General features: G+C 38.1%; 1 protein-coding gene across 1 annotated transcript; it reads left to right on the forward strand.

Annotated features, from left to right (window-relative positions):
• The first annotated feature begins 737 nt into the window (after positions 1-737).
• LOC124638474 (sodium/potassium/calcium exchanger Nckx30C-like) lies at positions 738-27921 on the forward strand. The gene is made up of 3 exons (XM_047175444.1): positions 738-1429; positions 26414-26437; positions 27916-27921. Exons 1-3 carry the CDS (start codon positions 746-748, stop codon positions 27919-27921), a joined length of 714 nt encoding a protein of 237 aa, XP_047031400.1. The 5' UTR covers positions 738-745.
• The last annotated feature ends 53 nt before the right edge of the window (positions 27922-27974 follow it).

The following is a 27974-nucleotide window of genomic DNA, read 5'->3' on the forward strand; positions in this document are numbered from 1 at the left end:
AACAGGAGATGTCCCAAAGATGTTTCGTACAAACATCCCCTCGATGAAAACATCCTTGTACTAGGTTATGGGCGAAGCATTAATAATAATCAGATTTTCATCTGTTTACATTCGCGGATCAGAGTCTCGGGAACTACAACAACTTGTGTTCCGAAAGCCCATGTATAAGATAAAATCTACTAAGCTTAGGGTTCGATATCCAAATCGATAGCATCTCGACGGTTTAACGGTATAATTAAAGTATTTACTGAACTAATTTGGGATAGTTACGTTAAGATAATTTGAAGTAATAAGGCTTTGGAGGTGTATAGTAGGAGCGGTTGTCGCGACTCCCGGGGCGTCGGGAGCCGGGGATGCGTCGTGGAGTACGCGTAACCACACGCCAGGGAAAAATAGAAGGTCTGCTACTGAAATGGCTATTTAGGAGTTACTTTCAGGATATGCCTCATTTTGGGGACAGAAAGAAGTCTTTTCTTTACTAGAGGTAGTATTAGCAGAGCTTAGTTTTTATTCGTTTTAGAGTCTATAAGATTTAAGAGCATGTTTACGAGGTTTTGCCCGGAGTGGATTCTCTGAGCGGGGGTTGTTCGTGAGCGGAGTGGTGTGCTGAGCGCTGAGCGGCGCGGCGCAGTGCGGCGCTATCGAGCGAGCGGGCGCGGGGGGCGCGTGAGGGCGAGTGAGAGCGGGGGGCGGCGCGCGCGGGCGCTGCACGCGGCAGTGTGCGCTGAGCCCCCGGGAGCGCGGCATGGGTGGCGCGCTGCTGCTAGCGCTGCTGGCGGCGGCGCGGGCCAGCGAGCCTAATGCCACCGAACTCAGCCCCTCGCCGCCACCAGAAGAGGAGAAGACCCCGCTGTTCCCCATCGACCTGTTCACGGAGGAGCAGCGGCGGTCGGGCGCCGTGCTGCTGCACGTCATCGGCATGGGCTACATGTTCGTCGCGCTGGCAATCGTGTGCGACGAGTTCTTCGTGCCGGCGCTGGACGTCATCATCGAGCGGCTGGCCATCCGGGACGACGTGGCCGGCGCCACCTTCATGGCGGCGGGGGGGTCGGCGCCGGAGCTCTTCACCTCCATCATCGGCGTGTTCGTGTCGTTCGACGACGTGGGCATCGGGACGATCGTGGGCTCGGCCGTCTTCAACATATTGTTCGTGATCGGTGCGTGCGCGCTCTTCTCCAGAACGACTTTGACATTAACGTGGTGGCCCCTGTTCCGCGATTGCTCCTTTTACTCGGTCAGCCTCCTGGTGTTGATATACTGTTTCCGGGACAGCCATATCTACTGGCAGGAGGCGCTGGTGCTGTTCTCGCTGTACGGCGCGTACGTGATGTTCATGCGGTGGAACCAGCCCGTGGAGCGCGCGCTCAAGAAGCTCATTTACAAGAACAAGGTGACGCGCGTGCGGAGCACCGACCAGCTGATGCCCACGGTGAGCTCGCCCGCACACACCCCACGCATGAGAACCAACCTGTTTGGCGCACATTTGGCAGACATACAATTTCCTTCTATAACAAGAGCCACTAATATTTCCAATTCAAGTAAGAAAATGAGTCAATTCTGACACGAATTACGTTTGCAAGTTACACTTTTCGTTCAAAAATTGAAAGAAAACGCCAAAAGTGTGTCCGGGGTTCCCACCAAATCTGCGCCAAAATTAGAGTATCGACTTTCAATAGAGCCTGCGATGTGTTGAACCTTCTCAACTTTAGATCAAAGACTTTCCTATCCCTGATCATCTGAATAGTGCATCACAATAGATCTACTAGATATCAAGTAAATAAACGCACATTTCACGTAAAAAATAAAATCTAATTACCTGAACATGTACGAAAGTAGTTAAAATCAGGTAATTTCAAACATTTGACCTGATTTTTAGGTAAACGTTATATTGTATCGCTAACAAGTACATTGTGTTTGCTTATTAGAGTGTTATCACGATTACCTTCGTGTTCCGAGCGGCGGAATATTTTATTTCTCATTTACAGCCAGTTTCTTCATCAAAAGTAAAAGCCAAAGTAATGTCTAAAGTAAAAGTAACGGTCAAATTCATTTTTTCTATTACTTTTGCTGTCACTTTAGCCTTGGAAAAACGAATTTGACCGTTACTTTTACTTTAGACATTACTTTGACTTTTACTTTTGATGAAGATACTGGCCGTTAGACTTCAAAGTCTTTGCGTAAAAATTACCATATTCTTACGATGAGTAAGATCACAAGGGCTTTTTTAGGGTTACGATAATTTAGAAAAAATAAGAGATGGTTTTGAATATCGAACAATATTTACAGTAATAGACAATATTTATGTTTTTAGGACCCATAAATAGGTGGAAGTATTCGTAAAAATATTCCAGATATTTCTGTCACTATTTCTAAAATCGTTATCGCGTATTTTAAACTTATCTGAATATTAGAATTTTCCATTCCATTGATTTAGAATTAGGAGGAACTTACTTCGAATGGCGTACCTTTGAAGTATTTCCATTATTGTAGAAAGCAGCAAAATCCCAATAAAATTCTTTACATGACAAGAACGTCGGAATTTTAATTTCGTTTTGTGTCTCGCTCTCGATATTAGGGAAACAAATTCAATTTTGGAACGAATGTGATTATTTAAAATCGAGTTTGAATATCGATTCTTTGTTATGAAGAACAAAAATCGTTTAAATAAACGTGATAAAAGTTTTATCGTCATTTTCACAACGTTATTGTTCTAATTATATCACAGTTATCATAACTATTTATATTAAATAGTTAATGACCAAGTTTTAATAAGCTATTAGAAGATATTATGCCTTGTATCGAATTTTCCTGGTACAATCGTAAACAGTTTTTTGCGGTTATAAAAAATATTATTACTTTTACGTACCATAAAAAGTAACTTTTGTTATACGTCATGAAACAGACAAAACACGCATTTGAGCCATTCCCGCGAAGTAATAAAAATAAGGATGTATATGTAGCGTTAGTAACAGACATGTCAGTTGTTTTTATGACCAAAAAAACTTTAATAACTCGGAAAAATTGTTTTAAATTCACTGTCAAAATGAGAAACACTAAAAGACGAATTAAAAACCAATAGAAAATGTATGTAAGTAACTAACTGTTTCTTACGATTTCACCTACGTTTCGGAGGAACTTATTTCCATACCCGTATAAAATGCCTAAGACATTGGGAGCTGGTGTAGCTTGCCAACAGCCAAAGAATTTTTAAACCAGATCAGTATTTTCAGAGCTACAAATAAATCATTTTTACAATATTAGATAGAGATACGTTTAAAGAACCATATTTTAAAACCAATATTAATTTCATTTCATTCAGAATAACATTTATCATTCTCAAAAAAGACACACAAGACATCAAAAAACGTGAATATATCAACATACAAAAATACGAAAATTCTAAGTACTAAGGTTGAAAGAAAAATATTTTTCCAGTATTCCATTTCCATTACAAATGGGATCGTTCATACGTTATAGTCTAACCATTTAAATATGAAATTGCTTGATAAAATTGTGCTATGATAGTTTAGCAAATCGTAATGGAATTCCAGTGGGTACGATGAATATGGTAATGGAAATAACTGTTTTAATTGCGGTGCATCTGCCATGGAAAAGCAATTTGTGTATTTCGTAATGGATTATTTAGGTCCTCTATTAGTTTATTTGCACTTTCGTTTAGAAGTGGTTTGTAGGTTTATAAATGTCTAGCTTCTCGTAGAGGTTCGACTCATTTCGCGAGGGAGATTCTTCCAGCAAATGGCTAAAAGTTGCCTTTGTGTTAATTAGATATATTATTTACTACCAAGTATCATCAATATAAATCCTGTAGATTTAGCGTGAAAAAGTAACAAATATATCTTCTATATAAAAAAAAATGAATTGTTGTTTGTTAGTCTGATAAAAACTCGAGAACGGCTGGGCCGATTGAGCTGATTTTGGTTTTAAAATGTTTGTAGAGGTCCAGGGAAGGTTTGAACGATACAAAGTTTGCGGGATCAGCTAGTAATATATACATGCAAACTTTCGAATTTAGTAGAACCAGTTATTCCCCAAGTTTCTACCCACATCCCAGGATAGTCACCTATCGCAATAGGTCAAAAAGTAGCCTATGTCCTTTCCCTAGCTAGACTGTCTGTACCTACATTTCATTTAAATCTGTTCAGTAGTTCTGGTGTGAAAGCCCCACAGATAAACAGAGACTTTTACATTTTATAATGTTACTGAAAACATGTGACGCCGCGTTTACATACTAGTTACATAAATACAATGAAAACAGCGTGTTCACTGATTACTCAATGGTTTGTAGAATTTATTGTTGTTAAATTAATTGATGGATTACAACTGGTTTAATTGAGCACATTATCAGCGCTATAGTAAATAGCTATTCGCTATTGTTTCACTGGTTATTATAATGTTTATCATGCTTTGTATGTTGTTTATTGTTGAGTTATAAATTATCTCTTATATCTTGGTTAAACAATTATTATTTGAAATAATGGCTGTATTGGTTTTTGTCCCAAGTCAGTATACGGTGAAAAATTAACTATGATCGTTGTGTAATTTAGTATCAAACACAAGCATAATTTTTATATATACTAATATTATATAAACTTAAGAATTTGCGTCTTTGCTTACGCCCTTATCTCAAGTGTTAGGTAGCTCATTTATCGGGGAAGGCTATAGTTACATAAGATCCGATTAGTAGTTCCCACAGGGGTAGGGAAAAGCATGAAACCGTAGGTGGAATCTAGTGACGTGTACTAAATATAATGAAAATCTTGAACAAAATGCAGTCATAAGCAATAAATCCGGTCGAAAACCATAACAGAATCAAAGACTTTGAAACATCCAATTCTTTTTAATATCCAAACAAATAAGTTCTGAACAAACATAAGACAATGTTCATCAGGCAAGATTAACAATGATATTTGCAAAGCATAAACCCATCTGAAAGTTTACAACAAAACAGGCTTCCTCAAGCACGCGAAATGAAGAAAATTTTATGAAAATTGTTCTTTTGACTTCTTACATCAGGCAGTGCGCTTAAATATTTTCTTAGAAAATACTTCTGAGACGGACGGTGAGATTTATATTTATTTACCAAAGTCTTTGAGCGACGCCCAATCGATAGGATCAACTTTACACTTTGAGAGATTTATTTTCCAGATTTGGCAGTCGCCATTTTTGTTTCGTGAGTTGTTTTATTTTTATTTGTTGTTGGGAAATCAAAATAAATTGTTAACATAATTTTAAAGTTTTAACGTAAGTAGTCTGATGAGATTAAAACTTTTAATATAAGCCGTCAGTTTGATATAAGCACAAATTGAAATCGTCTAAATATGTTTAAAAAAGCACTTACGAATATATCTACTAGCCGATTCCCCACGGTTTCAACCGCCTCCCGCGAGAACTACTGCTCGTACCGGGATAAAATATAGCCGATGTTTCTTAGAAAGAGTGTAGCTTTCCGACTGTGTTTTTTTTTTATATCAGTAGTTTACAAACAAACAAATAAAAATACGTTTCCTCTTCATATTAGTGTAGATATCGCTCCAAGAAAACGTGTCCAACTGCTTATTAATTTAACCCAAAAGAACATAACCTCCAAACGCCCAATTTCCGTTGCACCACAAACGTCAAAAAAATCGACTAATTTCCCCACACTACTGCGCAAAGTTATAACCCTGTAACCCAATTTGCGTGTCATCGAAACGCGTAAACGCAAACATGGCCGTCAGACGCAAGCCCTTAGAGTAGCCGCATACCGGAGTCTTTTAGTCAGCCAACAGTTGCCGCACTTGATAAGTTTTAAGATGTATGGGAGTACATTGCATCATCATTCGAGCCTTTTCCCAAATATGTTGGGATCGGCTTCCAGCCTAACCAGATGCGGCTGAGTACCAGTGTTTTACAAGGAGCGACTGCCTACGTGACCTCCTCAACCCAGTAATCCGGGCAACCAAGTACCCCTTAGTTAGACTGGTGTCATACGTACAGGGTTCTGACTACCCATATCGACAGTCAAGGATGTTAAACGACAGCCGGGGCCTACAGTTTAAAGTTCCCTCCGAAACACAATCATTGGTGTTCAAGATATACTCGAGTGCGAGAGTGTGCACATTACAATGATCACATATTTAGTTGGGGTCAGACCGACTAAAAACAAAAAAATAACGATTTTCTTTAAAAAAGAAAACTTCCCTAGCACTGACTGTCGGCCCATTATTTAGTCTGTAGTGTGCGATACTTAAGCATTATATATAAAAAAAAAAAACACTAAACATGACTGTAATCGTTTGAAATCAGAATCGACTACACACGTGAACTAAACACGCCATCTTACGTAATTTTAGTGTTGCCAGGCTTTATTGTAATGAGGTTGCGAAGGCATTTTTAAGCCTTGTTCGATAGGTTCCGATTTAAGTACATATGTTTCGAAGTAGGTTGGTAGTAAAGAGGTTTTCTGTGTAATGATCCGGTTTTGAATTAGCTTGGTAATCAAATAATATTTATTTTAACTACTGTCGTGAATTTTTATGTACATTCTCAAACTATACCTATTTTCTTAATTCTAAACTGGCTATTTAATCTATCACTTACTGTAAAGCGGTGAAAAATGTAAAAAAATATATCCTACTAATATTACTTTGTGAGAATGTATGGATGTATGTTTGTTATTCTTTCACGCAAAAACGGCTGGACCGATTTGTTTGGGTATGTAGATAGGTGATAATCTGGATTAACACATAGGCTGCTTTTTATCAACACACCACGCGGGCGGAAGCTAGTCTTTCTTGCAAAATAAAGATCAGAAATTAAAACAATCTCAAATAAATTTCCTTTATACCTTTTAAAACAAAAACTTCATGAGGGAGCACAAAGCATTCTAGCACACGAAGAGCACCTATTTTGAGAAGGCCTCATTTTTCTTGCACCGTAAGTGGAAAACTGTGTAAAAGCTCGTAATAACTGATTCTGCATCTCCGTATTTCCTGAACAGGGAAATGGAAAATTTCCACGTCTCTGGTAGTTTTCATAAGTTATGTAGATGTCGCTAGAGTTGCCTTCTCAGCTGACGATGTCAGAAATTGTTTTAGATGTGGAAGACTGGTGTGAATGAAAGCAAAATTGTTAAAAGGTTTTGTTGTCATAAAGGTGCATAGTCCACGAAGTGTACGGTAGCAGAGAAGTTTTTAAATATCCAATAGAAATTCTTCGCTCGGGATACACAGTGTTAAAAACCATTGATTTTTTGGTACACTAAATGGACTAGGGCGAGATGTTTAAAATACAAAAAAAAAATCGTTAAATACCGAGAATACCGTAACAAGAAATAATACCGAGACTTAACCAAAATTAGGTATATTAAAAAAATATATAATTTTACAGCACCTTAAACTAACCCCGTCTGATTAACATAATACTAGACAAAACATTTTTAAAAGTCACAGTGATAATTCAAAGTAAACTTCATTTAAAGTTAAAAAGTTTACCCAAAAATTGTACATCAATATAGTTCAATTAAAAACTTCGAATATTTTATAGAGATTAAATCCCGCTTAATAGCTTACTGCAGGCGGGATTACAAAGCATTTTATTTACATAATTTATTTAAACCAGACCGCTTATATTTTCACCCAAAAATATTACACATTAATCTATACATATAATAAATCTGTAGAAAAGTAATTTTTGTACATTGAATAAATTAACAAAAAAAATCTTAATTAAATGTATAAAAACTACATTAATCAAAAGCACAAAATAAATACTAAAAATATAACGAAACATCTATTGAAATGTATTGAGGCCTAAATACAGGCCACAATACATTGCTACGACGCTACGAGGCTACGGCGCTACGTCAATACGGCTACGGCCGCTACGGGGCTACGGGGCTACGCTCGTAGATAGCTACGCTGGCGTAGTGCTATTATATAAAAATGATGCATTGTATTGTCGGCAACCAAATGGAAGGAGGTTTTTAAGGTTCCGCACCTTTTGTTTGAGGCTTTTTCTTTCTTTGTTTGAGGTAAAGTTCGAGATTTAGAGACTTGTGAAGCTTTGAATTTGTATTAGAAGTTTATTATACTTGTACTATTTTTAGATAACAAAGGCATTCTATGTAGTACGTTTAAGAAATTATTAAAATTATCGATAGTAATCATTATTTTTAACCGACTTCAAAAAAAGAGGTTCTCAGTTTGATCTGTATGTAAATAATATGTTTGTTTGTTTGTGCGAGATCATCTCATGATTGAGTGAACCTATTTCGATGCGGTTTTCAGCATAGTTTTCGTCAGACTCAGTATAGTTTTAAAGTCGGTATTACTTTTTTGAAATAAAATGTTTTAAATATCCTTGGACATCGTATACTTATGTATTGATGACATACAAAAAAATACATCTTACGTCTTACATAAATAAATACTTACTGCAATATTATCAAAAAGAGACTTTCTAAATCATCAAAAACAATTTATTTGAAACGGATCTAAGATTAAGAGTATCCCAACGTCTTTAAAAGTCGTTAAGTTTTAATCCGACTTAGGCCTATATGTATATAGCTGCTTTATACGTAAAATACTTCATTAAAACGTTTCCCCATTAAATAAGTAAATGATGGTAACTATATTTAAAAGGCTCGTGGATAAGTAACGGCCACGTGATCGATCATAAGGTTAAGCAACACTTGGCGCGGCCAGTCCGTGGATGGGTGACCATCTTATCATCCTCCGAGCCTTTTTCCCAATCATGTTGGGGTCGGCTTCCAGTCTAACCGGATTCAGCTGAGTACCAGTGCTTTACAAGAAGCGACTGCCTATCTGACCTCCTCAACCCAGTTACCCGGGCAACCCGATACCCCTTGGTTAGACTGGTGTCAGACTTACTGGCTTCTGACTACCCGTAACGACTGCCAAGGATGTTTAATGACAGCCGGGACCTACAGTTTAACGTGCCATCCGAAACACAGTCAATGGTGTCTAAGATATACTTAGAAAGTACATACAAACTTAGAAAAGTTGCATTGGTACTTGCCTGACCTGGGATCGAACCCGCGCCCTCATACTTGAGAGGTTGGTCTTTTACCCACTAGGCCACCACGACTTCGACGACTGCATAAATAATCTTTTTCAATTTTCTTAATTAGCTGTTTTCCCGCGGTTTCACCCGCGTCCTGTAGCAACTACTTCCCAAGAGCTACTAACTACTTTAGCTTCCCAAGAGTGAAAGAATTTTTCAAATCGGTCTCGTGGTTTTGGAGCTTTTAGGGAACAAACAAACAAACACACAATTAGTATAAATCTGATGAACCGTGATAGTAAGAGAGTTGAAATTTTCACAGATGATGTATTTCTGTTGCCGCTATAACAACAAATACTGAAAACTAGAACTAAATCAATATTTATGGGGGCTCCCATATAAAAAACGTGATTTTTTGGTCCGTTTTATAAATACTGGTACGGAACCCTTCGTGTGCGAGTCCGACTTGCACTTGCCCCGTTTTTTAGAGAAAGTGAACAAAATCAAATCACAACACAAATATAAATACATACCGATCTACATATATTAACGTGAGTATAAGACCACCTGTCCGATTGTCCATGAACCATTAATTTATTATGTACTGATGGTCAACATGATGACTCGCGTCCATTGCTCCACTTGTGCTGTAAAGGTCACCGCTCACTGGCAATCAATGAATGTTGTCTGTGATTACTATCGTATTAAAGGAAGGAATTTGTAGAATATGTGTTATTTGAGTTTATATGATGTTGTTTATATATTTATTGATGGTTATGAGGTAATGATAGGATTTTGAAGACGTTTTTCACTATGACATATTTCATCTTGTCATTATTTTGTAACTAGTAGATTTTTTGGAGGTGATTACTATCGTATTAAAGGAAGGGATTTGTAGAATATGTGTTATTGTAGTTTATGTGATTTCGTTTATATATTTATCGATGGTTATGAGGTAATGTTGATAGGATTTTGAAGACGTTTTGTATTTTGAAACATATCGTCTTTTCATTAGTAACGAGTACCTACTTTTTATTGAGTTTGTTTTGGCCGAGTTGTCTTGACTGCCTCTCGAGTATGAATATGTGGGTTCGATTCAAGGCTAGGCAAGGAAGACTGTAAATATTTTAGGTATATTATGTATCTGTACTTCACTAAGGTATATTATAATCACCAATATAATGACCCTTGATCGATTGATTAAGTTATCACTCGTGGTCGGCACGATCGGTCAAGGGCAGGTGAAACGAATACATAGTCATAAAAAAATACATAAGAATTCTTCACCTACCTTAAATATAATTTTACCCAAAAAACAATAAAACTATAACAATCTATCAAAACTTCCGAAACCATTACCTAATTGCTTCAAAGGCTACATACAATAATGTGGCCATAAAGCGCATGCTGTCCGTTATTGAGGCTGCATCTCTGGCAGCGTGCCAGCCTTCTAACAGTCGGTGCCAGGCTACTGACAGTAGGTACCAGTGGTCCGCAGGCTTTGGGAAGACTGTCTACGTCACTGTTATAGTATTGTTTTCTTGAGGTGTTAGAGAATCATTATGATTGTAAAATATTTGTCAAACTTAATCATCAAAAGAGATCTACTTATCTAGGAAGGTTATAGGCTATTTTTTGTCAGGGTGCTTGTGGTAGGTTCCCATGGGACGCGAGTCCGCTGTTGGAGACTAGTTTGGTATAATTTTGAAGCTGCATCACTCTGGCAGGGTGCCAGGCTACTGCCAGTGGCTGGCAGGCTTTGAAAAGCCTACTGTCACTGTTATAGTATTATTTGAGGTATAATGACGGTTTTACTAAACATAATGACGATTCGCAGCTAGCTTAACTCAGGTACGTGTAAAAGGTTTCTGCGGAAAGACTCATGCGTTATTTTGAACTGCCTGAAATCTGTTGAACTCCCTTTTACTTCTTCGGGGAGGATTGAAGATAGATATGTAACTAAACTAAACATTATAAAACTGAAAATTTGGTTTGTCCGAACGTGCTAATATCAAAAACTACCAGAACGGTTGAAAAAGTTCTTTCAGTGTTAGATAGCCAATATCTAGGAAGTCTATAAGCTACCTATTTGATTCCAAGGAGTAGCTTCCACGGGACGCGAGTGAAACCGCTGGTGAAGACTAGTTTGGTAGACTATAGAAGTAGTCTGGCATTCTGCCAATGGTCGGCAAGCTTTGTGAAGACTGCCTACGTCGCTGTTACCGTATTGTTTGAGGTGTTCGAGTAGCTTCGAGAGTCATTAAGATTGTTAGAGTGTAAAGACGTTGTGCTAATGTAAGGTTAGACTTGATTTATGTCTGTAATCAATATATCGTTGTAAATCTACTAGACCTTTTACCGTGGTTTCACCCACGTCCCGTGGCAACTACTAGCCGTACCGGGATAAAATATAACTTATGTTACTCGCAGATAATGTACCTTTCTATTGGTGAAAGAATTTTTGAAATCAGTCCAGTAGTTTTTGTGTTTATCTAGTACAAACAAAAAAATAGTTTTTTCCTCTTGATAATATTAGTGTAGATTATGAAATGTTTTTTTTTTTAAAGCAGACTTGCAGTCGCGCTACGCGACTGCCAGATCAATGAGGCAGTTTTTTCATACTTTTTTTGCGTGTTTTTCAGCTATTTCATGCTGGTATGTCAATGACACCAGCCATTATCAAACCGTTTCCTAAACCTTTTAGTCTAGCCCGCTAGACTGTCACAGTTACTGACAAATATTACTCAAATCATGTTCCTACATTAGGCAAATGTCAGGCGATCTGTTAGACCTAGGATATCTGTGACATCGCGAAATCTAACTATTTGTCTGTGTCGATGGATGGATTTGATCACTTCATGAAATGGTCTCTTTTCATGAAATGTTTTACTGGTCACATCGTGATGTGAGATGTAAAAAAAATAGTTTCTCAAGATTGTGAATGGTGTTTGTGATAATATGTATGGTAAAAAATATGTATGGTAAAAAATATTGGATTATACCACAAATTACATACATACAAGTGATTTGTTAATGTGAGTGGGCTTTAAACCTTATATACTTTATGGAATACTAAAAACCATATAGTATGAGACTTTAAGATATGAAAATGTAACATAAACACACTAAAGTAATCAAAAATTAGTTATCACATTAAAAAATCGAATTAGCCGAACCGCGGGCAAGAATCAGTCTGCTCTGACTTGCTAGAACTTTCCCCTAAAGACTTCTCGTAACGATAATCAAAATCAATGAACACCCAAAATAAAACACAAAATAACCCAATAAACATGTCATCCATATAAAAGTACTAACTTTACACTGTAAACAACACAGTACATAAGTATCATGTCATCACGCGAGTGCATTGTTATGTTGGCGACAAGTAACATACATTCCTGCCTGCTGTTGTGTTTAAACTGAGGTCAATAGGGCATAGGTGACTAATTGTATGTATGGCGATTATTGGGAATGTGATAGGTGTTAGATGTGATCGTTGAAAACTATCGGGAATTTAAATAAATACTAATAAATCTTACAAAAACTGGTAGTATGTGGATATACCTTGGCATCATCCACTACTAAATGGTAGGTATGCAGAAATCTTTGCTAATATATCTAATACAAATAAAATCACTCTGTCCATCAGTCGTTCTTTCACGCCAAAAGTACCAAACCAATTTAAATGAAAGGTACACAGATGTACATAATGAGAAAGAACATAGAAATGGGCCAACTTATACCCAGTTGCAGGAGTGGTTCTCCTGAGACGTGGTTATAACCACAGGGAACTAGAAACATCTAAAGTCAAACAAACATATTTGTTTCATCATCATCATCAGCCTATCGCAGTCCACTGCTGGACATAGGCCTCTCCAAGTGCACGCCACTGAGATCGATTTTCGGCTTCTCGCATCCAGCTCCTGCCAGCCGTCTTGCGCAAGTCATCACTCCACCGTGCCTGAGGACGTCCTACACTACGTTTGCCGAGGCGTGGTCTCCACTCTAGAACTCGTTTACCCCAACGGTTATCGGTTCTTCGGCTAATATGGCCAGCCCACTGCCACTTCAGCTTGCTGATTCGGTGGGCTATGTCGATGACCTTGGTTCTCTGACGGATTACCTCATTTCTGATGCGATCCCTCAGAGAAATGCCGAGCATAGCCCTTTCCATAGCCCGCTGAGCGACTTTAAACTTGTGAACCAGCCGTACCGACAGTGTCCACGTTTCGGCTCCGTAAGTCATGACAGGTAGGACGCATTGATTGAAGACTTTTGTCTTTAGGCACTATAACATATTTGATTAGTGCTTTGGATCAACAAAATCTCACATTGCTTCTACATTATGATTATCTGAAACACATCAATAAAATTCCACTATTCCTCTTCTCTATATGTTCCAATCCTGCCTCGTTGGTCTAGTGGTCGCAAGCGCGACTGCTGTGCTCGAGGTCTCGGGTTCGATTCCCGGGTCGGGCCGAAATCGCTTTGTGGGTTTTCTTAGACTTTCACAAAGCAGCCTGTAGTCTGGAAGTTGGTGATTGATTCACCCGTGCATCGGAGAGCACGTAAATGTCGGTCCTGCGCCTAATCTCTCTCCGGTCGTGTCGGATTGCCGTCCCATCGGGTTATGAGAGTGAAGGAATAGTGAGTGCACCTATGTCTGCGCAAATGCTCGTGCACTATAATATGTCCTGCGCAGCTGGCTGATCTCCTTAAATGAGAACAGCCGCCGTGGCCGAAATCGGCCGTGGACGCCATTATGTTCCAATAGACAGTCTACAGTCTACTATCTAATATAGTCTGTGAAGCCTGTCCGGAAGTTAGTCTAGGAAATAATAAGCTCGGCCAATGACTCGGTCTAGACACACGTCTAGACTTCACGATATTATTATTATTAGCAGGTTGACGCCTGAGCTCAGCTTGTTATTAGAGAATACAGCTTTTAGTCTGACACAGGGTTAATATTAAGCTAGGCTATGCTTGTATTAAGTTAGAAGCTTGCTGTAGTTTGCGGTTTCACTAGAGGTTCCAACTTTACACATCCGAAAAATAAAGCGGTTAATCATCTGCTTTAGTATATATTTATTTATTTGGATTTCCTACAGAGGTTACACAGATCACTTGCATTGAACATAAATACATAGGAACTGATACATACTTAAAAGTCATCACAATTGATTCAGCGATTTTAGCGTAAAGCGTACTGAATTAAGAAAACAATATTGTAATTATAGATTAATTAAATCTTTAATACAAAAAATATTACGAAATTGAAAAAATATTCTCAAGCCACACGTTATTCCTACAAAAGTTATAATAATTATAATGACTGCAGCCGTCAACTTAATTAAAACGCACAAAAGCAGGTCTCCGCAATGATTTGAGCGTCAAATTAATTATTTAGAACGTCTGGTTTTGAATCCCACTGTATAATCACATCGTTACTTTTTAGTTACGATGTTTCTATGTTAATTAAGTGCTTTGTATAATAAATGATGTATTTCATTTATTTATTCTTGCACATATTTATTACATATTAAATATAAAAATAAAAAACATTTAAAAATATAAAAAATAGGTTGCCACCGATATCGGGCACAGGGTCCAAGGTACCGGTGGTTAAGGTCCCAGAGACAGAAACCTCCTCACAATAGGTGCCGTTTCAAGGAGTACTGCCTTCTGAATCAGTCCCTTGATCCAGCCGCCCAACGAGAGCCTCCTGAGGTGTTCGTCGAGGCTCTTGGCTATTAAACCATTGGCTGTAACGACAATCGTCACAATAACAGCCATGTCGACACTCCACATGGCCACAACCTCGTGCGCTAAGTCGAGATACTTTAATAAATAATAATTATTAAAGTACCGTCGAAAACCGACCGCGACTACCTCGCTTGCCTATGCACAGACAGAATAGGGCGTTGGTGTGTGCTCTGGATTCGCTGTTGGAAAAATATTTTGAAAACAGCGAAGACCTCCTTGATACACACTCAATTATGTATTGCGCGGCTGTTGCGGCATGTCGTGTAGCTAATGTCAAATTCCCTGACAGTAACAGAGCTACACGACCAAAATCAGCGGTACCAGCTTGGCAGTGCAGGATTGAGCGTCGTATCGAGGGGGCCAGAGTACTCATCGGCAAACTATATTGCTTCAGGGAGGGTAATACCCGACCACGGGTGATGCGCTTTGTGAGACGTGCATTCATGGGGACTGGACTCAGTCCTCATGAATATATGCCGCGTATCGCGGAGCGCATCGACTTCCTGAAGCAAAAAGTCTGTGCATGGGCTAGCCGTATTCGAAGGTATAAACGACGGGTAGAACGTTACACCCAGAATCGTATGTTCCAGAGTGATCAAAGATGGGTATATAGAACTTGGGAGCGACCTGAGCAATACGTGATGGACGGGAGCCGGCCGGATGATGGTGCCACAAACACGTTTTGGCGCAACCTCTGGTCGACGCCCGTATTTCACGAGGAGGGTGACTGGACACGTGATGTTGAACGGAAGTGTGAACAAATACCAGAAATGGAGGAGGTCAATATTACCTCCTCCGACGTAGCCTGTGCAGTTCGTCCGATGCAAAACTGGAAATCACCAGGACCGGATGGACTGCACAATTTCTGGTTAAAGTGGCTGCAAAGTTCACACGCCTGTTTAGCATCACAGTTTCAGTCATCCTTAGAAGCCGGGTCGCTCCCACAGTTTCTAACAACAGGAGTTACCCATCTGCTCCATAAATCAGGCAGTACCGCGGAACCCAAAAATTATAGACCGATCACTTGTTTACCGACGGTCTATAAACTTCTTACATCTATTTTGAGATTAAAAATAAACCAACATATTGAAAAATATTCAATTATGTCAGTTTCTCAAAATGGATGTAAGAAGGGGTCCCGTGCTACTAAGGAGCTGCTCCTCACTGATATGGTCATCAGCCAACAGGTTCGACGATCCCGAAAGAATTTGTCGACATGTTGGATAGACTATAAGAAGGCCTACGACTCGGTCCCCCATGCATGGCTTAGGAGGGTACTGGAGTTGTATAAAATAAATACAACTCTACGCGCCTTTCTTGCGTCATGTATGGAGCAATGGAGAACGGTTCTTCACTATCCAGGATGTAGACAAATTGAAGGGACCGGCGATCCTATTAAGATCGAGCGGGGAATATTCCAGGGTGACAGTTTGAGTCCACTTTGGTTTTGCCTGGCCTTGAACCCTTTGAGCACATTGCTAGAGGGTTCGGGGCTGGGCTATCCTTTGCGGAGAGGGGGTCAGGTTATATCCCATTTGCTTTATATGGATGATCTGAAACTGTTTGCCACTACAGAACTGCAGCTGATGAAGCTACTGAAGATCACTGAAAATTTCAGTAGTTGCATCAGGATGGAGTTCGGTGTGGACAAATGTGCAGTCATGCATGTAAAGCGAGGGGGAATTGTGGAATCTGAGGGAGTACAACTCTCAGATTCCATAAACCTGAGATCACTCTCCGCAAACGATACATATAAATACTTGGGTATGGCGGAGGGGTTAGGCATCAATGTGGCTGTCATGAAACAGTCATTACGGGAGCGTTTCTTTGGCCGCCTGAATAAGGTCCTAAAAAGTTCCTTATCAGGCGGCAACAAGGTTCGCGCCTATAATGGTTGGGTCATGCCAGTCCTGATGTACTCCTTCGGCATACTCAAATGGACTCAAACTGAATTGGATGCCTTGGATAGGAGAGTCCGCACACTGCTGACCGCAGAACGAATGCATCACCCACGATCGTCGGTGATGAGACTGTACATCCCACGGAAATGTGGAGGCCGAGGCTTTTTAAATGCAAAGACGCTCCACAACCGTGAGGTGTGCAGTCTCAGAGAATATCTTCTCAAAAGCGACGTGGGTATGCATCGTGATATGGTAGCAGTGGACAAAGGACTCACCCCGCTATCGTTGGCAAATGAGAACTGGCGCAGACCTGTGGTACTAACTACCCATGATCGCAAGGAGGTATGGCAGAGCAAACAGCTACACGGACGCTTCTTCGGGGCTCTTCATGGCCCCGATGTAGACTTCAATGCGTCCGTATCTTGGCTACGCTTCGGTGACTTGTTTGGAGAAACCGAAGGGTTTGTATGTGCAATTATGGACGAAGTTATCCTTACGAATAACTACCGGAGATATATCGTGAAAGACGGGACGGTTGACATATGTCGGGCATGTCACCATCCGGGTGAGTCTATCAGACATATTATATCTGGTTGTTCTCGTTTGGCTAATGGTGAATATTTGCACAGACATAACCAAGTGGCCAAGATTATCCACCAGCAGCTTGCTCTGCAATACAACCTTGTAGACCTTGAGGTACCGTACTACAAGTATGCGCCCGACCCAGTTCTCGAAAAGGACCATATCACGTTGTACTGGGATCGATCTATCATCACTGACAGGACTATTGTAGCCAATAAGCCTGATATTGTGGTGATAGATCGATCAGCGCGCCGCGCGATGATAGTCGATGTCGCCGTTCCGCATGACGAGAACCTTGTGAAAGCTGAGAAAGAGAAACAAATAAAGTATCTCGACTTAGCGCACGAGGTTGTCGCCATGTGGAGTGTCGACACGGCTGTTGTTGTGCCGATTGTCGTTACGGCCAATGGTTTAATAGCCAAGAGCCTCGACGAACACCTCAGGAGGCTCTCGTTGGGCGGCTGGATCAAGGGACTGATTCAGAAGGCAGTACTCCTTGATACGGCACGTATTGTGAGGAGGTTTCTGTCTCTGGGACCCTAACCACCGGTACCTTGGACCCTGTGCCCGATATCGGTGGCAACCTATTTTTTATATTTTTAAATGTTTTTTATTTTTATATTTAATATTTAAAAATGTAAATTATATGCTTGAAAATAAATGAAAGTTGCAAAATAATTATTATACTATACACATTAATAAAAAATATTGTTTTGTGGTAACACACTCAAAATATTTAGATAAATAAGATGTGATAGAATATTGGGTACACCAACATGGTATACGGTACCTGCGTATATTAATATGAACAAAAATAATTCAGGCTCAACAGCGAATAGATTAGTCTTTACATCATATAATTTTACCATTTCAAAAACAAAAACACATCTTCCAAACTGATAACACAAATATTGATTAAAAAAAAACTGCCCACCTTTGCCAACTGGGCGCCCAGTGTTCATACTAAAATCATTTGCTGGCAGAAAATTTATATTACACTTAATATTTTTTGGTATCGTGCCAGAATTTGAACTGGCATCGCACAACCCGTTGTCTGGCGTGGTATGTGACGGCCACAAAACAGCCTCTGAATGATATATGAATACGGTTTTAGAGAATAAATGATATTTCATAAATATATTTATACGTTTATCAAGCAAGATCTTTTTATGAGTGATTGCGCTCTCTTCGAGATGAATGTAAATTTGAGAGGTTGGGTTTGAAGTGAATTTTCATGTATGTTGTAGATAGATAGCCAACTGCATTCTGCTATTCGATGTTAACTATTGTTATCTATAGATTTAGTGTAGAAGAAATAGGCAAGAAGAAGTAGCAAAAGGCTATCTTACTAGGCAAGAACCTACATGTATACCTGCTCTAAATGTTAATAATATGATACGTACATCAAATAGTATTTTAGGGTTCTATAAATTTAAAAAAATATTTTGGTGCTCATATTAACAGCAAAGATATCGTAATTATCGTAAAATTCAGAATTAAAAGCAAGACATATAAAATCTACATACCCTTGAATTCATGCTTATTGATCAACGCACGTCCCATCTCCGTATATAAAAACACGTTTTTTAGCATTACCACAATAAATACTGGTTTACTACCTCCACAAATTATGTAGATGTTAAGTAACCCATCTCGGCCTGACACTAACGGGTACTAGACGGACTATGTTAGTGCATCGGCACCTTTATATACTATTAGCATGTTATCGACACCTGCCGGGCGTAATTACGGCAGAGCCGATTGAAACGGCCTACAATCAATGCGAATATATTCTCCAATAGTGAATTTTAGGCTATTGTGGATATGGTTATCGTAACAATGAAAACTACATACTATATAAAATAAATAAATTATGTCGCTTTTTATGTAATCTAAAGTAGTATGATAACATAAGTAAATACAGATTTTCAATTCATATACTGGAAAAAACTTTGGACTTTAAAAAGATGTCGTGGAGTTTCTAGTCCATTCTTCTCTTTGAAATGGGCAAGGCAAAAGGAAAAAAATATACCAGGAATTTTCTTTTACATTCATCTCTATAGATACTCTAGAATGGGCAAATAACTCAAACCTTTAACTAAATAAAGATCGTAAATTCTTTTTGAGTATTCAGAAATAATAGTATAGTATTTTGTAAGTTGGTTTGTGATGAACCGACTTTTTTGTGTTCTTTAGTATAAAAATAAATGAAAAATAAACGGCAGGTCGCTGACCTACTTTTGTACAAATAAAACGGGGCTTCCCGTGGCAATGAAGTAGGCAGGTATACTTACGGTAGGAAAGTAAATTAAATATTGATACAATATTGTGTTTCATGCATATATTTTAGGGAGTTTAAAAATTGTAAAACAATGTTTAAGAATAAGGAGTCAAACCTTCTCCCATGAGAATAATTGACATGGTAGGTATTAAAAAATAAAACACCGTATTTTGTTTATTGTTTCTTACATTATATTTTTTTAAGTATTCAAAGGAATACCAAGTCTACAAGAAATTTGGTTTGTTGAGTGGGTTTTAGTATTTTAAAATTTGAAACCAACTAAAAAAAGGAGTTCTCGGTTCGAGCTGTATGAATGTATGTGAATGGACCTACTCTAGGCACGTATGTATGTTTCTGTGCGATTATCTCACGTTAACCTAAACTTATATTGATGTGGTTTTCAGAATAGTTTTTGTCAGACTAACGAGAAGGTTTTGGGTACAAAAGCATGTAGAATTTTGAAAATATGCCTACATTTATTGCAACTTACTATACATATTTATATATGTCTATGTTGTTAATGATCTTACCGCTCTGATTAACTCTGCTCGTGTATCTGCTCATCGAAGCATCGGCGGCGCCTGAACCCACATGTTAGATCAAATAAATATTACATTTATATAGAAAACTACGTATTTACTTTGGTTTTATTCGAATGTCAAGGACTTAAATTATTACTTTCCTATTGAAAGATAAAAAGTGTGTAACCAGATAGACTTTCATTGAAAAAAGACACCAACAATGACCTGCCAAAAGGCTACATTTCATTTTTCGCTGGGGTCCCTATGATTACTTAATTTGAAGAACTCAAAATGATTTCACTTCTTTATCGTCATTGACTTAGCTTTAATAAATGTTCAAATGCAAACTAAATTGGTTGGATTTAGAAACGTTCATATGTTTTTTGGGAACACACAAATTTCAATTCAGTTGTTCTTAATAAGTAAAAAAAAATACCGCGTCACATCGTTGCATTACAAAACATACTGTAACACATGTCTTACTCATAAAAGTAAACTCGAAACTTCTTCCTAACCCTCGACCACAGATGGTCACCCTATACATCTCACAAGCTAAGGACTGGCGTTTAACGCGCTCAGCTGCGCAACGAACGATGCAATTTCAACGAGAGCGCACCTCACAGAGGTGGGCTTTAATTATAACGAGCTTAGGGAAATCTTTCCGTCTCTCTTCGAGGAAAAATGGCGGAGTTGCGTTTGTAACAAAGGTGCATAGAAGAGGATTACAGAAATGTGGTTAGGTGGGACCATGATTTATATTGTAAAGGAGATGCTAAATGTACCTGTAACTTTAATAGCTCTTGATGCATTTAGAAATTATAATCATGAAGGACCTAGTTGTGGGATGTGAATTGCAAAATACACATTACAGGTAAATTAAATGTTTATTTTGAAATTAACATTGTAAAAAAGGCGAAAGCGGAACAGGTTAGTTACCTGTTTAATTTGAAAATAGAAATTATTATGAAATACCCTGTGGGTGGATTCAAATTCAAATTCAAATTCAAAATCGTTTATTCAAATTAGGCTGATAAATCAGCACTTTTCGAACGTCAAAAACAAAAGACAGCCCCCAAAACGCCCGCCCTTCACCACTTCCTATGTGTTTTTGCTGGGAAGAAGAAGTGGCGCAACAAACTCCCCAGCAACACATGTCTGTCTGTAAGGTTTGAAGAACCAGAATGTATACAAAACAAGTCAAATAAAAATATCATTATCACATGATAACCATTATATAAAATTAGGAAAGAAAAAACAATACAAACTTAACACAAGTAGGCTAGCACACAGATTTACACCCATAAATACTAAGCACTCAAGCATTACTTATAGTCTATTAACTGTATCTAAAGCCTCCTGTTACTGAAATAAAAATGTATTTTTAACATAAGCATAAAATCGGCGTGCCCACCCACATGCGCAGATGGTTATGTTGTAGCTGTACAACACAAACAAGGTGTACCTGCTAGGACTACAGTATTATTATTTTCTCCAAAAAAGCTAATAGTAATTTTCTCCAAAAAATAATAGCTAGTAAAAAATAATCATAATAAGTTTAAAATTTAGTTATAGCGATAACAAGAATGAGCTGCCTTGCGTTCAACTTAGCGACCAACTATTCCTATCATTTAAATAATAAGCTAAGCTATAATAAGCCTTCTTTGAAAGAATTGACTTTACTTGTAATTTAAATGCATGAAACGGTAATTGTAGTAAAGTTAGAGGTAGTTTATTGTAAAAGCGGATACCGAGCCCCAAAAATGATCCATGAACCTTATGAAGTCTGTGAGTGGGTACACACAGTTTGTGCTTGTTTTGGATTATCCCTTAACAATAACTAGGTACAATTAAAATACAGGTCAAATTTCGTAGAATAAATATTATGTAAATTAAGAAATTAAAATTATAAAAACACGAGCTCAATTTAGTCATACAAAAGTAAATGAAGGGGTAGCTTTTGAAAACAAAATGTTTAAAGAAACAAACAAAAGAACGGCTTTGAACAAAGAATACGACTAAAAAAGGTTTTTTTTTACTAACGGCCAGTTTCTTCAACAAAAGTTAAAGTTAAAGTAATGTCTAAAGTAAAAGTAATGGTCAAATACGTTTTTTCAAGGCTAAAGTGACAGCAAAACTAATAGAAAAATTGAATTTGACCGTTACTTTTACTTTAGACATTACTTTGACTTTTACTTTGGCTTTAACTTTTGATGAAGAAACTGGCTGTAAGTCAAACGTGAATATTCATAACATAACAGTTATGCTGCTATAAACAGCAACAAAATATAAGAAGACTTTTGTCAGATTGCACATCATCTAACCAGCCCACCTTATTTTATCTTACTATTTATGTTGGGGTCGGTTTCTCGTCTAGCTAGTGCAGCTGAGTACCAGTGTTTTATATGGAGCAACTGCCTATCTGACCTCCTAAACCCAGTTACAACTGCCTGTGAATCTTTTTAAGGTTGTCAAAAACGGCCCTAAAAACTGCCAACCACTGATTTAACGTGCCGTATCACAAAACGTGGAGGAACTTGTCATAACTAAATGGTCACCCATCCGCGGAACGACCGCACCAAGCGTTACATAACTTAGACACGATTTCTTTCTGAGTACAATGAGACATTAAGGGTCAATTCCCACTGAAAGAGCAGCGGCCGGCAGCGGCCGTAAGAGCACGGACAATGTAAGAGCGCGGCCCGCCGCGCTCGCGCTCAAACACTTGCATTTACGGCCGCTGCCGGCCGCTGCTCTTTCAGTGGGGATTGACCCTTAACTGGAACGTTTCATTTTTCTCTCATCAGCCTAAAATCCATTGTTACGTGTCTTGAAGGTACTCATTAATTTGTTATAATTAGATCTGTTAAAAGTAACGTAAGGATCTTTGTAACTTCTAAAGTTTGGGGAGAGAAGTTTTAATCAATGGAATTTATTAAAAGAAGATCTTGAAGTCTTGTTGGTCTAATGTTATAAACATGACTGCTGTAATGAATCTGAGTTTGGCAAAGTTTGTAGTATTCAGAATACCATAATGTAGGTACCTAGGATTATGCAAAGCAAAACGGAACTACAGGGATATCCCTTACTCACCAAACATAGGAGAAAATAGATAAATATTCTTATCACGATTACCTACATAATATCAGCGGTTTGTTAGGGTGATATGACCTACTTATTAAAAAAAAAATCTTATTTTGCTTTTAGTTTTTATTGCAATATAATTAATATTTGAACAAAGCTCGGTGTTTCCAGTTGGTCCATACATTTGATGAGTTCTTCAATTAATTTAATTTATATTAGACCTAAAAAAATAATTATATTCCCACTTTAAAAAAATTAGCTAGACAAGACTTAAAACGCACCTTCAACAATGCACTTTACCCAAGAAAAACAACCAACAGTACCCAAAAGCATCAATTTCTCAGAAGAATGGGCAACATCATTATGTACCACATGAGGTCAGTTGGAACATATAGGATAGGAGGCGAACCCTGGCGTTCTGCCAGATAGAACAATTTATCTCACGGCCCACCGATATGGTTTGACAATCGGTCGAATATTTTGTGCTGTTTGCGAGTACGGACTTGTTATCGAAGCTCTGATGTTCAGATAGCTCTAGCATCTATTTTTGATTGGGTACTGGTTGGCACTGGATTATCGAGTGTTGTTCCATGTGACGATAATCCTGTATTCTGACTTTCATGATGAATTGGATAAGTTCGGGTTTGTTGTCGTCCGCATCTTATTAAAGACAACAGGGTCCAGTCCAGTTCTTCTTTAAGTTTTAGGTTATTGATAGTAGGTAAAATATTCATTATGCAAAGTTGGCTCTCTTACCAACATACATTTACCTATTCATTTATATTTCTTAAACGCACAATAGTTATCTTTTTTATGCAAGATTCTTAGCAAAAAATCGAGACCATCAATAAAACTGTTACAGTAAGTAACTTATGATAACAAGAAGAACAAGAGCTCATCTCTTATCATATTGTAGCTATCTCTGTCAGTTCAAAAATCTCTACATTCAAGATACATTGCAAAAGTAAAGCAATTAACCCTCCTCTGGCAATGAAAGCCACACGATCGGCCGCGAGCTATCAGAAGCCGCCTGCAGCTGACAGTTGCTGATCGAAAGCCGTTAATAAATACCACACGAATATATATCTATGTAATGCCTTTGCAGTAGATCTTCCCGAGATATAGCTCGAGCCGTGTTTCTTTTCGAATTAATGTTATTTCTTCTATCACTAGATGTTTATACAAGAAAGGTTTTCTATCTATGGAAGCGTTTGCCTTATTAGGTACATAGAATATACATATTATGTCACATATTCAACATTATTGTGGAATAAAACAAACGCTAGGTTTTGAGTACATAAAACACACAAGATACTCGTCATTCAACAATTTATATAAAAAAAAACTTCGAAAAGTAAAGTAATTAACCCTGCACCGGCAATGAAAGCCACACGATCGGCCGCAAGCTATCAGAAGCCGCCTGCAGCTGACAGTTGCTGATCGAAAGCCGTTAATAATATCTACAAACTTACTCGAATGTAACTAGGTACTTTTTCAGGTTCATTATTTTTGTTTTGTTACTGTAAACTGTTTCTGATTATAGAAAAATGGACTGTAATAGGTATAGTAAATAAAGACAGCAATCTTTTTAGCTATTTTTCTCTCTTAGACTTTTTCATTTTCATTTTAAATAGTATAGATAAAAATTGTCTCTTCAATTTAAGAGCCCAGCTCTTGTCGGTGCAGCTCCTTCCATTTACGCCTATCTAGCGCCAACTCCTGAACTTCCTTATACGTCACAACATTCACCTTCTCTTTAATTTGTTTCACGCAGATGTACCTTGGACGACCCCTTCCCCTCTTTCCTTCGACTTTCCCTTCCACGATGTTTTTTATAAAATCGTCGTGACGTATAAGGTGTCCTATCATTTTTCCTCTCCTGTTCTCTATGCTATGTAATAGTTGTCTTCTACTCCCTATTCTATTTAGTACTTCTTCATTGCTAATTCTTTCCGTCCAACTAATTCTCTCCATCCTCCTCCAGCACCACATCTCAAAAGCCTCCAGTCTGCTTATATCCTGTTTAGTCAGTGTCCAAGTTTCACAACCGTCCAACACAATGCTCCAGATGTATAATATCCTTATAAAATTCTTGCGAATGTTTCTGTGTATATTAGATCTAAATAAATATTTTTTGTTGTTTTACAACAAAAAATATTTATTTGGCTTGTTTGGCCATTGCTGTTCGGCATCTGATGTGAAAAGGCACTTAAATTAAAATCACTTTCCGATCCGAAAGTGATTAAAATTAAAGATTCATTAAAACCGCGTACAAACAAAATACAAACCGACACAAAATTAAAGCCTTTAATACTACCAATCCTACTTATATCCTACTTATATTATAAATGTGAAAGTTTGTGAGAATGTATGGATGTATGTTTGTTATTCAAACACGCAAAAACGGCTAGACCGATTTGATTGAAATTTGGTATGTAGATAGGTGATACCCTGGATTAACACATAGCCTACTTTTTATCAACACACCATGCGGGCGAAGCCGCTGGCGGAAGCTAGTATTAAATATTGACAGTTCTTTCAATCAAGAAGTAATCAAAAATACTAATGCACACATTTCTCGACTGCAATGTATGCAGTGCAATCTACAAGCCTGCTCTCGAACGATGCACTAACGACTTGAACTATTCATGCAGAATTGCAAGATATATGTTATTTCTGCAGTGCTACTGTTTGCAGAATTTAAGCTTCTTAAAAATGGAAGCGAATATAAGCAATTTGTTGTATGCATTTAACATTTATATAATACACGTTCAGAGTAAATGCTTCAATAATTCATACTAGTATATAAATAAAACTTTAGGATGATTGTGCATTGTGCAACTCAAATATTAGGCAGGTACTTTAAGCGAACACAAATTGTAATTTTCATGTAGATATTATGTACTATGATATAAAATTAATACTTGAAGACTGAAGAAGATACTTACAGCGGAGTCAACATTTGAATACACATACAGTCGAACTCTACATAGCAAACAATACATCGTGCAGTTTCTTCTCACACAACCGACTTCTATTAAATTGAACAATCCAAATGTCACCTTACTTCCAATTGAACCCCTCACACGTCGCGGGCGCAAATGTTACCGCTTCACAGCTCAGCTCACGATACCGGCCGTGCCCGCAGTTTGAACATACCACTCGCCGACTATCTACTAACAAAACTGTCCTACCACTCTGCTTTACTCTAAAATGACTATTCTATTACTGGCTTAACTGACTGAAGCCTGTTTTTACAGCACCAGACAGCTGCCCAAACTTTGGTGAGTCAATGTCTAATACAGCACTTCTATTTCCTTTATTATGCACCGTTCAAACTGCGAGTGAGAGCGAAATTGATCAGTGCAAAGACCGCCTTGTCTGGTCAGTGCACAGATCATGACAAATATGCCCAGTGCACAGGTTTCAAAATTCCAAACAATTTCGTTATGCAAACTTTGTTTTAGTGATCCATCGGTGGTTACATGAGGGATCGCTGTTGAATAACTCATCTAAACTTTCAATGGAATTCTAAATAGAACGTTTGCACAGTGAAAGCGATGCGATGCAAAGTGTTGGGAGTTTGAAAATAAATGAAATACCGCGGTTACACTCCACGCATTCGCTTAAGCGTTCTCTCGCCCGCATTTTGAACAATTTTAAATTATTTCTTCATATTTTGCTTTTATTCAACTTGCATTTTGCTTCACACTAACACACATAGGTACATTTTAAGCCTTACTTTCCTCAAATACATTTCACATTTATGCTTTCACGAAACAAATAGGTAAGGTATTTTCCTTTTGAATCTTTTTGCTTTCCAGTATTTTTTATTCTTTTATACTACGCTATGACACAACTACACAGAAGGTGGACGGATTTGATGACAGGAAAACTATAATTAAATTAAACACTTCAGAAGTTTGAAATGCATTCAAGGGCCCTATGAGGCCCTAGCCTTACAAGTTAATTATTCTTGACACAGCCCAATTTATAACAAAGTCTACCTTGATCTCAAATCTCAACTCAGCCTTCTGTGCAACACTCAAACCTACACTTTTCTGATCACACAAAACAATTGAACACTTTCCATATCATAAGTATTTTAATACTTAATTAAAATGAGGCGTGCATGGCCGTTTGACGAGCTTTATCAGCAGATAATACTTGACCTACATAAACTGCGGCGATTTGACAGATTTTGGCACTCCGCCGAGCATGGCCGATGAGATTCGCTCTTATATTTTACGGTTGCAAATTATTTTATCTTGTTGAATTGCATTTCAGGGAAGACAGTAAGTTTGTGACAAGTTTCATCGGAGAAGTGTTATATGTATATCTACTTATATATTTTTATTTAATGAAATATACGGGTGAGATATACTTGTGTGTATAGGTAAATGTCCCAAAGGAACTGCTACCCTATGTTCCTTCTGATACTCCACCTAGACCAGTGGTTCCTAACCTGGGGGTAATTACCCCCGCAGGGGTAAAACGGAGATTCTAAGGGGGTAACACGGGATGGCACGAAATAGTATTAAAATAGCAATAAACAAAGTACGGTAAACGGTAGCAAGGCGCTCTCATGCCACCTTCACACTAGTTAACTCCAAGATTTACATATTACTTTACTTTACTAGTTACCTAAACGTGCAATTTCTTAGAATTTAGTTAGATAATAAACATATTTTCGTTCGAATTTGTGTGGTTTTAATTATTTTAATTGGCTAGGGGTAAACTCAATTCCCATACTTGTTCTCAGGGGTAGTGACATTGAAAAAGTTAGGAACCACTGACCTAGACAATCTCCGTATTACCACA

The sequence above is a fragment of the Helicoverpa zea genome, chromosome 17 (assembly GCF_022581195.2).
Source record: "Helicoverpa zea isolate HzStark_Cry1AcR chromosome 17, ilHelZeax1.1, whole genome shotgun sequence".
In the NCBI taxonomy this organism is placed as follows: domain Eukaryota; kingdom Metazoa; phylum Arthropoda; class Insecta; order Lepidoptera; family Noctuidae; genus Helicoverpa; species Helicoverpa zea.